The sequence below is a fragment of the Palaemon carinicauda genome, chromosome 16, assembly GCF_036898095.1.
Source record: "Palaemon carinicauda isolate YSFRI2023 chromosome 16, ASM3689809v2, whole genome shotgun sequence".
Taxonomy (NCBI): domain Eukaryota; kingdom Metazoa; phylum Arthropoda; class Malacostraca; order Decapoda; family Palaemonidae; genus Palaemon; species Palaemon carinicauda.
This window is the reverse complement of record NC_090740.1, coordinates 21412092-21426139: the sequence shown is the minus strand read 5'-3', so window position 1 is coordinate 21426139 and position 14048 is coordinate 21412092. Positions and strand designations below refer to the sequence as shown.

Sequence of the window (14048 nt, the reverse complement as noted above, 5' to 3'; positions counted from 1 at the left end):
GTTCTCCTCCAGGGGCGTAGCGAGAGCCTTGTCTTAAGCGACGTTCTCCTTCGGGAAAACAAACCTCCCCTGAAGAGGAGTTATCTTCAGGGTTGGACCTATTCCCCCCTCGGGCGGAGTCTGCTCTGCGTTCCTCTCCGGAGGATCGTAGGATGGAAGGTTTTGTGAAGCTTTTCCATCCTGGACGTTCTCCTCCTCGTGCTGGGAGGAGATGTCTTTTTGAACCTGTTTGTTCTCCTCGCGGTGATTGTGAGCCTTCGGACTTTCGTCATGTTAATCATGCGGGTCTCATGACCTTAGGAGTCCTTCGGGCCTCTGTTGCGCTGGGCTTTCGAGTTCACACGAATTGGAACCTTTGGATTTCAGTTACGCTGAGCCTTCGGGCTCTCGTAACGATGGTTACGTTGATCCTTCGGGCTCTAGTACCATCAGTCACGCTGACCCTTTGGTGTCTCGTGCCAAGGAAACTTCGGTTTCACGTTGCGATACCCTTCAGAGTCTCGCAACACAGGTTACCCTGAGCCTTCGGTGTCCCGTGACAGGGAAACTTTAGTTTCCCCGTTGCGCTGACCCTTCGGGGTCTCGCAACACAGTTTACGCTTGTAACATCGGTATCGCTGAGCCTGTAGGCTCTCGTGCTGAACGCTACGCTAAACCTTCTGGTTCTTGTACCTGTAATCATGCTGACACTTCTCGCAACACAGAACACACTGAACCTTCTGGGTCTCGTGACCCTCGTCATCAAGAGTCTTGCTCTTATGACAGAGAGTTTCCGGACTCTCATTGTGTTGAGCGTTCACGCAAAGTATGTACACAAGAGTCCAAAACAGTGTGAAGAGAAAAAATTAAGTTGTATTCAATCTATATTCCAAGGTAGGAATTCTATTTACATGAAAGGTAGGAATTCTTGTTACATGTACAGCTTAGCCAGTAATATCAGGATTAGCTGATGGGAAGAGTAGAGGGTAGGGAATTGGAAGGTTAGTTATAGGATGTCTAGGCTAACCGTGTTGGACTATTGAACTTTTCTCATACAAGCAAACTTAATAGCATGCGAACCCACTTTAAAATCTGGATTAAAATATTTTATACAATTTTTACGAATTCCAATTGTGTTTTATTTCCAATTAAACAAATTGTGCCATCCCATCATTTAGTACAAGAAATGCAGGACTGGTTAGTACTTATGGAGTCTAGGAAGAATATCAGTGTTCACTTCTGTTGGGTCCCAGCCCACGTTAGGGTGGATGGGAGTAAACGAGGAGTTAAAGTGGGTAAGGAAGCTTCAGGGCTAAACTCATCCCCCATAAGTACAGTATTCCTTACAAAGGTCTTTGAAGTAATATACATTTTCCTTGTAAGAATAAATGGCAAACTTAATGGTCTGAACTGACTACCCATACAAAATTGAAACAAGTCCACCCTTCAGTGGATAAATGGCTAAATAATCATCTTGCAATTCTACAAGTATTAGGGATAATATAATTTTAACCAGGCTACATATTGGTCATACACATGCAACCCATAGTTATTTAATGAAAAGTAACTAAGGAAGACAGGCCCCTCTTAGTATTACCTGTTAAATGACAATTGATATTAAATATATTTTAGTAGATGGTTTTTAATCTTCAGAGGAAAATACATTCACTCCAGGACAAACCTTTAAGAGCTATACTGGGGGAAAATTTTAATACCCTGAACTTGAAAAAATATATATAGAGTATTTGGTTTTATCACGAGTTTTGATGAATTTTACTGATTTATATATTTAATTTTCATTTCTATTTCACATGTAGATGTTATTGTAGAAAAATGGTGTGATTGGTTACGTAGGTTGAAATTATCCCAAATAGTGTGACTGTGCGTATACGGTTGATTAATTTGTACAGTATCATATTGTGCTGAATGGCCTTAGATGCCCCTGGGCTTGGCTTGAGGCCTACATTTTATAATCCACTCCAATCCACTCTTGCAATGCATCTCATTTGTATGTTGGGGGCTTTATCATAACTGTACTGTACTTGCAAATTATAACTTCTGGTTATATAACGAAGGGTTGGAAGTATAATGGTAATACTAATACTGATGATAATATTCTTTTTGTGGTTTGGGAGGAAATGCTGTTTACACATTAGTGGTGGGTGTGCACCATTTGAAAGTTGTGTTTTGGAACTCCCTGGATTATTTTCTTAACTTTTTCCTGTTGCATTGTTTCAAATTCAAATGAATGAATTTTCCATAATCCAAGGGATAATTGTATGGCATTAATGGTCAATTATGTATTCTATTTCCAGTTAGAAGTTAATTCATAATCAGCTTTTTTAGATATGAGTACAATATTAATTGCTTTGACATTGTTGTCTCTGGACATCCTTTTCAATATTTTACGTTCAATTTTACTTGTGTTAAACATTTCAGAGTTGCAGGACCAAGAGGAATTCCAGCAGTTCAGAAATATTTTAAGACTGTTAAATTTCAAGGCAAAGGACATGAGAAAGAAGATTTGGACTTATTATTGAAACACCTAGAACACTGGGCACATCGCATGTATCCAAGGTTTCCATTTAAAAATGTTTTAGAGCACATGGAAAAGCTTGGTTCCCAAAGGCCAGTGAAGGTATCTATCACAATATATGCTATTTTTTTAGATATTTTATAAAGTAATTTCAGAATTTGGAAACGTCTAAAGGTTTGATTTTTTACGAGTGTAGTATCTGCTTTCTATAGTGCAATCTAACAAGTTAATATCTGTTATAATGATTATTCATACTACAGACAATTTTTATTGATGATTTCCTGTTCTTAGAAAAGCAAGGTTAACAACCTTGACCTTCAGTTTTACACATTGTCACTACCAACTTGGCTGGTACTATAAAAAGAATTAGCTAATTGTCATACATATCAGTAAGTTTTACTCTATTCCCTGACTTCACTAGTGATCTAAATGATAACATTTAATTAAAATCACCCTTAATGAGTCGATGTATGGTAGAAATCCACAAAAATATCGTGTTCATTAGCAATAAATTTCTGCCTCACATTGAAAGGAAATTCTTTCTGTTCAAAAGAAAGACTAGGTTTAAAGGTTGCTCATGAATGGCAGAGGCAAGGGACAGTGACACTGCTGCATCAAGCAGGACAATGCCCTAGAGACTGATCATATATCTAAATATGATCAACGTCCAAGCCCCCTCTCTACCCAAACTAGGACCAAGGTGGGCCAGGCAATGACTGCTGATGACTTAAGATAGACCTATAGGCTCCCCCATGCTCACAAGGATGGTAAGCTTGCAGCGACCAAAGAAACTAACGAGTTTGAGTGGGACTGTATGATGAAAGTCAACATGAAATTGTTTGATGGATATAAATTTCTACCTCACAATAGAATCTAAATTAACTCTCTTCAAGTGGAAGCCATGAAAGAAGTTTAAACCTAAGTTTAAACTTGAGTAGGGAATTATCTTGTAAGACCACAATCTTACATAACTACAAGTTTTGCTCTACTCCCCGATCAACCAGGTGACCTAATTGAAAGCATTGAACTTGAATTAACCCTTAATATGTCAATATATGATGATAATTAATACTCATGCTCTACAGAAATAAATTTCTTCCTCACATTGGCGCCAAACCTTACTTCAAATGAAAGGTATGGTAGCTACCAACCATGCAACCATAGTTCATAAAGTAAGAACCTAAGAGAAAACTGCATTTAATGAATTACATTACCTGGTAAGACTACTTACCTACCTGTAAGTTTTACCAAAGTTTGCGATCCAGCATTAATTTGTATTACCCATAACGAGTTTACTTTTGACAAAAATCAACACAGAATTATGCTCAATATTCTACCTCACATTGGGATGAAACCTTATTCTCTTCAAATAAAAAGCAATGGAGTTACCATTCAAGCCCCCAGATGTCATGAAAGAACTTGTAACCCAAGTGCTAACTGCATTTCAAGAAATTAACCTGTTAATACTAATATCCTACATACCAGCAAGTTTTACCCAACTTCCCAACCCACCAGGTAATCAATTATTAGCAATTAAATAGAATTATCAGTAATTAGTCTGTATATGATGAAAATTAGCACAATATCATGTTCCACAGAAATAAATTTCTCTCTCACATTGGGACCAAGCCCTAGTTTCTTCAAAAGAATGGCAAGGTATCTACCAATCAGGCCACCAGAAGCCATGAAAGAAGTTGAAACCTAACTGCTAATTACATTTAAGGATTTACTGTGTGAGACCTCTGTTTTACATATTAGGGAGTTTTACCCACTGAGTTCCCCATTTGATAGCCTTTGATTCAACTTATCCCTAATGAGTAAATATATGATGAAAATCAATACAATATTGTATTCGGTAGAGATGAATTTCTACCTCACCTTGGAATTGAATCCTACTCTGATTGTGGTGGTGTAGACCCTAATGGTATTTTCCCTTGTTTTCTTCTTATAAAGACAGCTGATTTCTTAGCACTTGAGTTGTCACTATTTTTTTCACAAGAGATTCCTTTTGCACTTGGAGAATTGTTAATGTTACTCCATTAGGTAAATGTGTTTGTGTTATTTCCAGCCCTACATATTGCTGCCCAATTTCCATGACTACCTTATCTACATTTTTTTAATGTCTTTTGGTGAAGTATCTAAATAGGTATGCAGGAGGTAATTATCTGTACCCTAGTTTGCAGTTTGTCTTTTTCCAAAGGTATTGTAGAATATGATGCCCTTCTTATAATTTCCAATGCTGTGCAAAAATACTATGATTATGGTCAGGAAGTTCATATGATTGGCCTTGATTTTAGTGTTGCCTTTGACACTATTAATTATTAGACCCTTGTTTCCAAACATAAACAGATGGGAGTAGTGGGGTGTTTTCTTAACATCATTACTGAGTTTTTAAATTAAAGAATGCAGAGTAGTTGTTGATGGGCAACATAGTGACTATAGGAATGTAATATCAGGTGTTTCTTAGAGTATTGTTCTTGGCCTATTGCTTTACATCCTATATGGAAAACAAGTTTGTTGCATATGCAGATGATGTTACTCTCTTTGTATCAACTTCATTTCATCTGATTTTAATCTAAGATATTTACTTCAGTAAGACAGGCTAGTCTGCCCTAGCCCTAATCCTAATATCATAATTGACTTCATGATTTACCAAGTCAAAGGTTATGGGAACAAAATATCATAAGTTAGCCTACACAGTCTTAAATTTAAAAGGAAAATATTTAATTAACTGTACATGATTCCATATTTCCCTTCTCTTCCCCCAATACCTGTACCAGATGAATATGGAAGAACCACGTGTAACAAGGGGTGGCTGCATGGCCAGCTTGTCTCATATCATGGTCATATACCCAAATGGAGGAGGGTGTGAACAACCCCTGTTCACAATGTTTATATTGACAAGTTAACCCAACTAGGAGAAGAAAAATCTTAATTTAGGGGTTAGTCTTCTTGGTTCACTAAATTATAAGAACGTGTTGTTGATGTGAAGACGATAAAACGGCGAATGGTGGTTAAGGGTTAGATGGTAGGCTGGCAGTCAACAGGGAGGTTGATTCCTTTCTATGATACTGCTTATGACGTAGTAATGACATCACTCATTGCCAATGAATTTCAGCTACTGAGGTGCTGTTGTGATCTAATTGGCCTGAACTTGAGGGTCTCCCTTATACACACTGAGTATGCTTTGCACGTTGATACAGCAGCCTTAGAACAGGGCAGACAATGTTTCTTTGATATTTATATAGTATTGGGTTCCCTGTTCTATTTTAAAAGTCGTAGGAAACCACACAGCCCCTTCCTCAAAATAGGGTCCTGTTATTTATGGATTCTTTTCATAATATACGGTTTGGTTTCTTCTATTATCAATATATTTTCCTATTCTACATTTCAACTTATCCTTCATCAAAATCCCTTTTTTTTTATAATGTAAGGAATATGTTTTGACATAAAATTAGTTTCAACCTTTTGTCATAAGTATTAAGAATTTAAATTTTCCCTAATTTCAACAACAAACTATATCATAATGAGTATTATTACATTTAAGCAAATCAAATTTATTATTTGAAAAGAAAAACATTTACAACATACAGTACCAATAAATATCCAAAGCACTTGTCAGAACTGAGAACTGGATATTTAGACATCCCAGGGGTTCACTGGCTCCAAAGTGCTGGCAAATCAACTCGAGATCATCAGCAATGGCTATCACCTATACTTTATGGTTATGCAGTTAACCATAAATTGGTTTTGTGCAACAAATGAAACAGTTTTTACAAACTAATTTTATCTTATTACAATAAAGGACAAATTCCTCTGGAAGCCATATCTACAGATTTCTGTTGGATTTTTCTTCTAGAGTATACCTGGAAAAGGAAGTTATACATCCAGGCAATCATGAAATAATGGGGTAGTACCAAAATTAGATTTGTGTAGAAAAAATCTTGTTAATTGGAATTTCTTGAAGGTTTAATATGAAATATAAGATTGCTATTATTAAACAGTGAGTATTGCTGAAAATAGTCTTCAGAATAAATGTATTAATTATCAGATTTCAAATTTTGATTTATAGTAAATAGTTCATTCATTAGAGTGCCAAACTCCTTGTTGAATACAAAATTTTTCCGTCTTCGGAATGTAACTTATATCCCTGTGAATTTACTAACAGACAGCAGGGCAGTCAGGTCCCATAGCACGGTAGTGCTTACAAGAAGCCTTGTTTGACACATTGCAGACAATACTAAAGGATCTGTCCAGCATCCTTAATCCCATTGCTTTATGCCTTTTACTTTCATCCATTCCATTTGGTCTCATTTGTTCAATTTTCACATTGTGTAGGAACCCAGTTTAGGTAGGCAACTTAATATTGTTAAACTAAATTAAAGTTGTTCCGTAACCGGAATACAAACCACGCTATTTACAAAGGGTTACCTTTTAGCGTAGCTGAAATGGCGAGCCATTAGAATTTAACGAGGGTGTATTACCCCCGCGCTAGTTAGCGTGGGGGTAGGGGAGTGGTAGCTAGCTACCCCTCCTCCCCCTCACACACAGGTGAATACTCACTTTCACTTTTGGCTCGGACTGTGACAGACGTCTCTGTCTTGGTCCTCTCTTGGCAGCCATTGTTTGTTTTGTCTTTACTTAATCGCTTACTTTTCATTTACTCAATATATATGTAAACATGTTTTCATGTTTGTATATATATTTGAGTATAGAAATAAGTAAGTTTCCTTTTCAGATTTGTGTGTGTAGTGTACGATATCTACGTGGAGGCCTCGGCAGTTAGGCCACCACGGCGTAATTTTATGGGTGGCGATCGAGTTTAACTTATGTCTTTCTCTCTCTCTCTCTCTCTCTCTCTCTCTTGAGGTCGTTCACCCTTTTACTACGTGTTACTACGCCCTTGTAGCCTAGCTTCCTTTCCGTGTGGGGGGTTGCTACGCTGTACGTTTGTCTCAATTAGTTATGAATCTAATTGTAGTTGTTTTTTGTTTTTCAGCTTGTAGAACGATTCCTTTCGGGGTTTTCGTTCTTTCTTTAGTGTTCATTTTTAAATTACATAATTACATAGTTACATAATTATAATTGTTATAATTCTGTTTTGTTTACAGCTCTCCTTCCGCGAGTGTAAGTGGTTGTGAGGGCACGTGCCTGTTGTGTAATTCTTGTTCCTTTCCCTCGGGATTCCTCTTCGGAGCCTTCCCGGGGGAATGAATGTGTACTAATATTATTTGTTTTATTTTTTTACAGTTACCGATCTAGTTCGTTTCTGTAATATAGCAACGGTGTGAGCTGTCTGGTTGAGTCCTGGGGATTCGGCTGTTGCTGCCTCCCCCCTTGTATTTTCGTCAGGGGCGTGTCTCCTTCTACTGGTAGTACTCCCGTGACGACGGACAGCTCTCCAGTTCATTTTAGAACTCTCAGGAGGCTTGCCTCCTTGGGCGGGTAACTTTCCTTCCGAGGGAAGTTTTTCCTGTCCAGGCTTGAGTTTTTCCCCTTTTGGGGGGTTCTTCTCTTGCCTTTTTTTTCGTGCGACTATGCTCTTGGTGCTGAGCGGTCGCACCTGCAGTTTCGCTCAAGGGGCTGGGCAACTGCAGGAGCTCCTCTTCGGAGGATTGCTCCTTTTAGGTCACTGGCTGACCAGTCTCTTCCACGAAGTGTTTCTCTTTCGTTCGCGAGAGAGTACACTCATAGAGACTCCTCTTCGGAGGTTTCTTCTGTTGCTGTTGCTGTTGGCCTCCCTCGCCGTAAGGCCCACCGTCCGCCTCGTCGTAAGGGCCTCTCATCTCCCTATAAAGGTGCTTGAGGCGCCTTTTTGGATCTCCGTTTGCAGCCTACAACTCCTTTTTCTCGATCTTCCGCCTTGGTGCAGATGGACAGCAGTCTGATCTCGTCTTCCGACGGGCAATGGTCTTCCCGACGGACAGCGGTCTTCCGACGGACATCAGTCTCCCGGCGGACAACGATCCCTTCGGGGCAAAGGGTTGCCCCCACGGGGGTTCTTCCCTTGCGTGTCAGGGTTTCCCTGCGCGCCCTTCTGCTGTGTGCTCTCCTGCTCCTGCTCAGTGTGAGCACACAGGCGCTCTTCTGCTCATCAGCGCTCTCCTGTTCGTCAGCGCTTTCAAGATGATCATCCCTGCGGTTCCTGTTGGTTCCTGTTACGCGCCCACGTTCGCCCTCGAGATCTAGAACTTCGGTTCAGGTCGGGGTCAAGGACTCTTCTTCTTTGCGCAGGCTTCCACGCGTAGCCTTCTGCTCGTCAGCGATCATCAGCTCGCCAGCGATCTCCGGATCGCCCACGTGTGTTACAGCCGGCACGCCAACGTTCTCCAACACTTCTGAAGGAACATGGTTCGCCAGCTACTAGCTCACCTGCGCATGCTGATCGCCATCGCGCGACCCTCAACTGCGGATGCTGATCTCCATCGCGCGACCCTCAACTGCGGATGCTGATCGCCATCGCGCGACCCTCAACTGCGGATGCTGATCGCCATCGCGCGACCCTCAACTGCGGATGCTGATCGCCATCGCGCGACCCTCAACTGCGGATGCTGATCGCCATCGCGCGACCCTCAACTGCGGATGCTGATCGCCATCGCGCGACCCTCAACTGCGGATGCTGATCGCCATCGCGCGACCCTCAACTGCGGATGCTGATCGCCATCGCGCGACCCTCAACTGCGGATGCTGATCGCCATCGCACGACCCTCAACTGCGGATGCTGATCGCCATCGCGCGACCGCACACCTGCGGATGCTGATCACCTTGCTCGACCCTGCGCATGCTGATCACCATCGCGCGACCCTCAACTGCGTATGCTGTTCGCCATCGCGCGATCGCCCACCTGCAGATGCTGTTCGCCATCGCGCGACCGCCGACCTGCGCATGCTGATCGCCATCGCGCGACCCTGGCATGCTGATCACCATCGCGCGACCCTGCGCATACTGATCACCATCGCGCGACAGGCGCATGCTGATCACTGCTCGCGATCGCTCACCTGCGCATACTGCTCGACCATCGCGTCGGCATAACACAACGTGCCATCGCCAACCTGCGCGTTAGCGCTCACCAGCTCACCACCGATCGCTTGTTGATCCATATCGCCAGCAGTCCTCCTCGCCCACGCGGCAGCGCGTTTCCTTGCCATCGCGCTAACGCTTCCGTTCGCCGCCTCGGACTCGCTCTCATCCACCTGCCCACCCTCACGACCGCTCGCCTGCGCGACCGCTCGCCCGTGCAACCACGCGACCGCTCGCCGTGCAACCGCGCGACCTCTCGCCTGCGCGCCCACACGCCCACGTGCCTGCACGTCTACGCTCATGCTCTCCAATGTTCGCCCACGCGCGAACCAACGGTTTTTCCATCGCGCGGACGGATGGTGTTCCGTCGCGCGAACCTACAGTGTTTCTTCGCACAAATGTCGGCTTATTTCTTGCAGTATCCATTGCTCGTCTATGGGTTATCGCTCGCCGACCACCAGGAATTCCCGTCGCGCGAGCTCCAGGGCAATTGCGACCACGATTCCCAATGGGGTTTTCGCAGCATGACCAGCCTGGCGAGTTCTTCTGGAGCGTATTTCCAGAACACGGCCTCACCCCGTAAACACAGAGCATGGCACTTGCAAGAATAGGAGAAACTTAAGGGAGATCTGAGCAACACTCCTCTATTCCTGAACCTGGGTTAGCCCTTCCCCGTCATTCCCTGGAAGGATTTTTGGCGGGGGGGGGGGCTTTCCGTTCGAGATTTCTCCATCGGACAAGGGGTGACTGCTTACCTCTTCCTGTGGGAGCTTACCAGGTTCTTTCCCTCCTCGGTTACGGCCCGAGGTTTGGTTCAAGGAAGCTACAGGAAGATCAAGGGTACTTTCCTCCTCTCGAGCTCAGGCACCTTGGCCTTTCGTCGTTAAGTATCTAACTTGCGGACAAGCTCGATGTTGTACCATCTGGACGCGCTGACTGAGGGCTTCCTTCGGGTGTCTCATCTGTGGAGGTCGACGACCTCAGACACGCTTCCATCCTTGAGAAGAGTTTGTTTGTGCCCAAGGACAGAGACTTAGACAGCTGCTGTGCGGAGTAAATCGACTTCCGGTTTCACTCCTCCAAGGCGCTTTCTTCCAGACTCTGCAGGGCTCCAGCGCCCTTTTCTTTCAACCACGTCGGCCTAAGTTATCGGCTACGACAACTGGGACAAGGTGTCCAATTGCAGTTTCCTCCTGTCAGGAACAGATGGCACGGGAGACTCCCCCGGGGGGGCATAGTCCTAAAAGGAGTTCACGAACTCTATGATTGCAGGTTTTTCGCTGGGAGGATGCTTAAGGTTACTCATCCGAATGACAGCTCCCCGATGCCCATTCCCGCACAATCTCTGTGAGTAGCCAAGGATATCGCGCCTGCCGTCTCTGTCAGCGAATTCAGTGTCTCTGAACCTCTATGCCATAGCGTCAGCAGAGTTGCCCGGTTGGGCAGAATGATCCATACCTTAGGCGAAGGTCTTCCTTAGGATCATCGACGGCTTCACCCCCGGCCCCCTCAGTCGATCCTTTCTTGTAAGGAAGAATCTTAGAGGGGATGTCCATAATCGACCTCTCAGCCCTGACCAAGTTTGTCGAACAAACTTCGGCCAGCGTAGACCAGCAGAATCGATCAGACTGGTAACGAGGCGACAGGACTCCTTAAACCCTGGATCGGAAGGACGGGTACTTTCAGTTTCCATTCCATCCATCTTCCAGGGTGCTCGTTGTATTCAGCCTAGACTGCAAGTATTCCTGCTTATGATGCAGTGTGGCTATCCCGCCGTGGCATAGCAGGTTTGTTTCCCCTGAGAACTCTCCCTGCCTTCCTCTTGGCCGCTCAGGTGCAGGCTTCCGCCGCCTCTGCTGTTTGGAGGGCTGGTCAACTCCGGTAGGCTCGGGTTTCGACCTTCTTCAGCGCCGGGACAAGCTTCCGGATGCTTACCATGAGTGTGGGCTCATGGTATTTTGCTTGGAGCCTTTTCTTCCTCTGCCTCAACATCTGGAGTATCTGGCCATGATATTGAGTCAACCGCCTTACCACGTTGGAAACCCTGCTTCTCGTCCGTCCAGCGAGGTTAAGCAACGTCGATACTTGGATGGGTGACCACCTGGGGACGCCAGATTCTGTTACCACATCCTCCGAGCCTTCCTCTCGGTTGACTGTGGCAAGACTGAGGAGAGTCGCAATACCTGTTCTCAGTCAAGCAGAGCTTTCAGCCCTACCTTGGAACGTTTCCTAGTTCTCCTTTCCTCATTGACCCGTCTATAGTCCGAACGGTCGCCTCAGGATAAGTTCCATGTGGGGCGATCCAAGTTCCGGTGGCTTCAGGCAATGTTTAACCGGACTCCCTGGCCCTATGGGACCAGCGGAACTATTAGACCTGCAATGGGTGTTGACCTATGGAGCCTCTTGATGGTAGTGGATATTCTCGTCCTTTCCCCACATTCTTGATGCGGTTCTCGGACTCGTCAAAGGAAAGGGGGGGGGGGGCCATGTTCCGGTCCAGGCCTATGGTCAAGACCTGAAGGATACCTCTCCATCATTCAGGCAGGCTTAGGGGCCTTAGTCTGGCCCCTCTTCAGATCCTACAGCTCCTGCCGAGTCGCCCCGTTGCGCGTCGACTTCATTCTAACCAGCAGGGGACGCATTTTCACACCGTCACATCTTGCAGTAGAGATACCGGGATGATTGAGATTCTCTCAATACCACCATCGGCTCTCTCATTCCAGGCAGGAGAATGTTTCTCTCAGACTATCCGAGCAGAGCCTCATAGAGTGTACCTGGGGGTCTTTGACCTTGGGTAACCAGCAAGTGCTGGTCTGGGGGACCTGATCGCGACAGCTTGGAACCTCAAGCTTCCGCTATTCTTCCCCCCAGTCTCAGACCCCGAGACTCTGGCAAGATGCATTCCGGTGATGGTGGGACAACTTCGACGCCTGCGTCTTCCCTCCTTTTTGTCTGTGGACAATGGGTCTCAACAAGACCAGGTTGTCTGTCAACCTTTCAATGGGAGAGCTCCACTGGGACTATGCGCAGAACGGTTTCTGGACCCTCTGCTTCCCCTGACGGAACTCCCGGGAGAGCTTCTCCCACGGCGCAGACTACTCAAGCAACCACACTGCGACATCTCTCCCGAACCGGGGCGTCGCTTCGGCTTCATGCCTGGAGACACTACGCTTCCTCCTCTAGAAGAGACAACCCGCTACAGTCGCGGTACGGAGGTCGCGTCATCTGCGATAGTCATCCACAGGGGTCTCCCAGGCAAAGTGAAGAGTCTAAGGTGGTTGGTGCCGTGGGAGATATACCTCTTCCCTTGAGGCCTCTTCTCCAGCAATAACGGTCTTATTGCCTTTCGGCGGGAGGAAACTCCTCTCCGCTCTCGGCAATGAAGCCTGTCGCTCAGCCTTTCCCTGACCTTCAGGCTTAAAGGAATAACTTTTTCCTGCCCGCTGGATCTATCCTCGCCCATGCGAAGCTACGATCGTCCCTGCCCTAGTCGGAGGAACACCTCCAACTTGGAGCATGGCTCGGACTTTTAGTCCTTTAAGAGATCTTCTCAAGGCCCTTTTACGACAGGCCTCGGATTGTATTCCGCCTTGGGTCTTCTGCTCACTCTGGCCACGGCCAGTGTGTAAGCAATCTTCTTGGTCTCTTACTACTCCCCCCTTTCTAAGGAAGAGGGGAAGGCAACATTCAGGCTCGCTCCTGAGTTGTTGGCTAGACTCAGAATCTGAGGGTCCCGGCCCTTCGGTCCGATTCATTCAAGATTTTGAGTCTCCATTCTGTGTCTGATGTCCCAAGACCTTCTCTTTCTTGCCAGTAAAGGAATCGAGAGGTTAGCGCTGGGAACAGCTGCAGTTTGTCCTCAGTTGCAGCCGATTTGGGAGCACAAGGAGGACATGGGGGGAGAGTCACCAGTATACCTCTTCAGCCCGGACTCAAGGACATTCATCTCGACCGGTCTCCAGACCCTCCCCCGTCACGTCGCCCTACAGCACGATGTTGGATACATCGCAACGTCCTTCACCTTCGAGTAATACTACTCTGTGACGCAGGTGCTACAAGCTGGAGTCTGGAAGCGTCTAATGACCTTCGCAGCCCGCTTCCTGCAGGGCATGACCCACAGGAGTCTCGATACGTTTTCTATCGCTCTGTGGTGGCTACACAACAGCTGGTCTAACCTCACGCTCCTTTTTGGACAGGTAGCAGAAGGTTGAGGGCATTGTTATCAGGTTTTAGTCTGCATGAACGAAAGAAGTATGTCTGGCCCTTACTTCTTTCTTCATCATCCCCTCTACGGGGAAGCAGCATCCTGGTCTCTGCATAGCTGACCTCGAACCTCTGCAGGTAAACCATGCTTCCTTGTGTTCCGAGTATTGAGTCAATACTGTCGCGTCCCCCATACCCTGACGAGGTGGTATTGGGAACGTCCTAACCCAGAGTTCCTTCTGGAACTCCAGGTCAACTGCCTAGGACGGGTCACACTTCTTCCTTCACACATAAGCTTACGTAGGCCACA

The 14048-nt window shown here is 45.6% G+C and overlaps 1 protein-coding gene across 3 annotated transcripts in view; it reads left to right on the top strand.

Moving 5' to 3' along the window:
* LOC137655692 (TIMELESS-interacting protein) overlaps positions 1–14048 on the top strand; it is a 53235-nt gene that overhangs the window by 20005 nt on the left and 19182 nt on the right. For all 3 annotated transcript variants that reach the window (XM_068389661.1, XM_068389658.1, XM_068389660.1), the window contains exon 4: positions 2419–2617. In XM_068389661.1, the coding sequence (XP_068245762.1) occupies positions 2419–2617 (199 nt within the window). The remainder of the gene's footprint in view (positions 1–2418; positions 2618–14048) is intronic.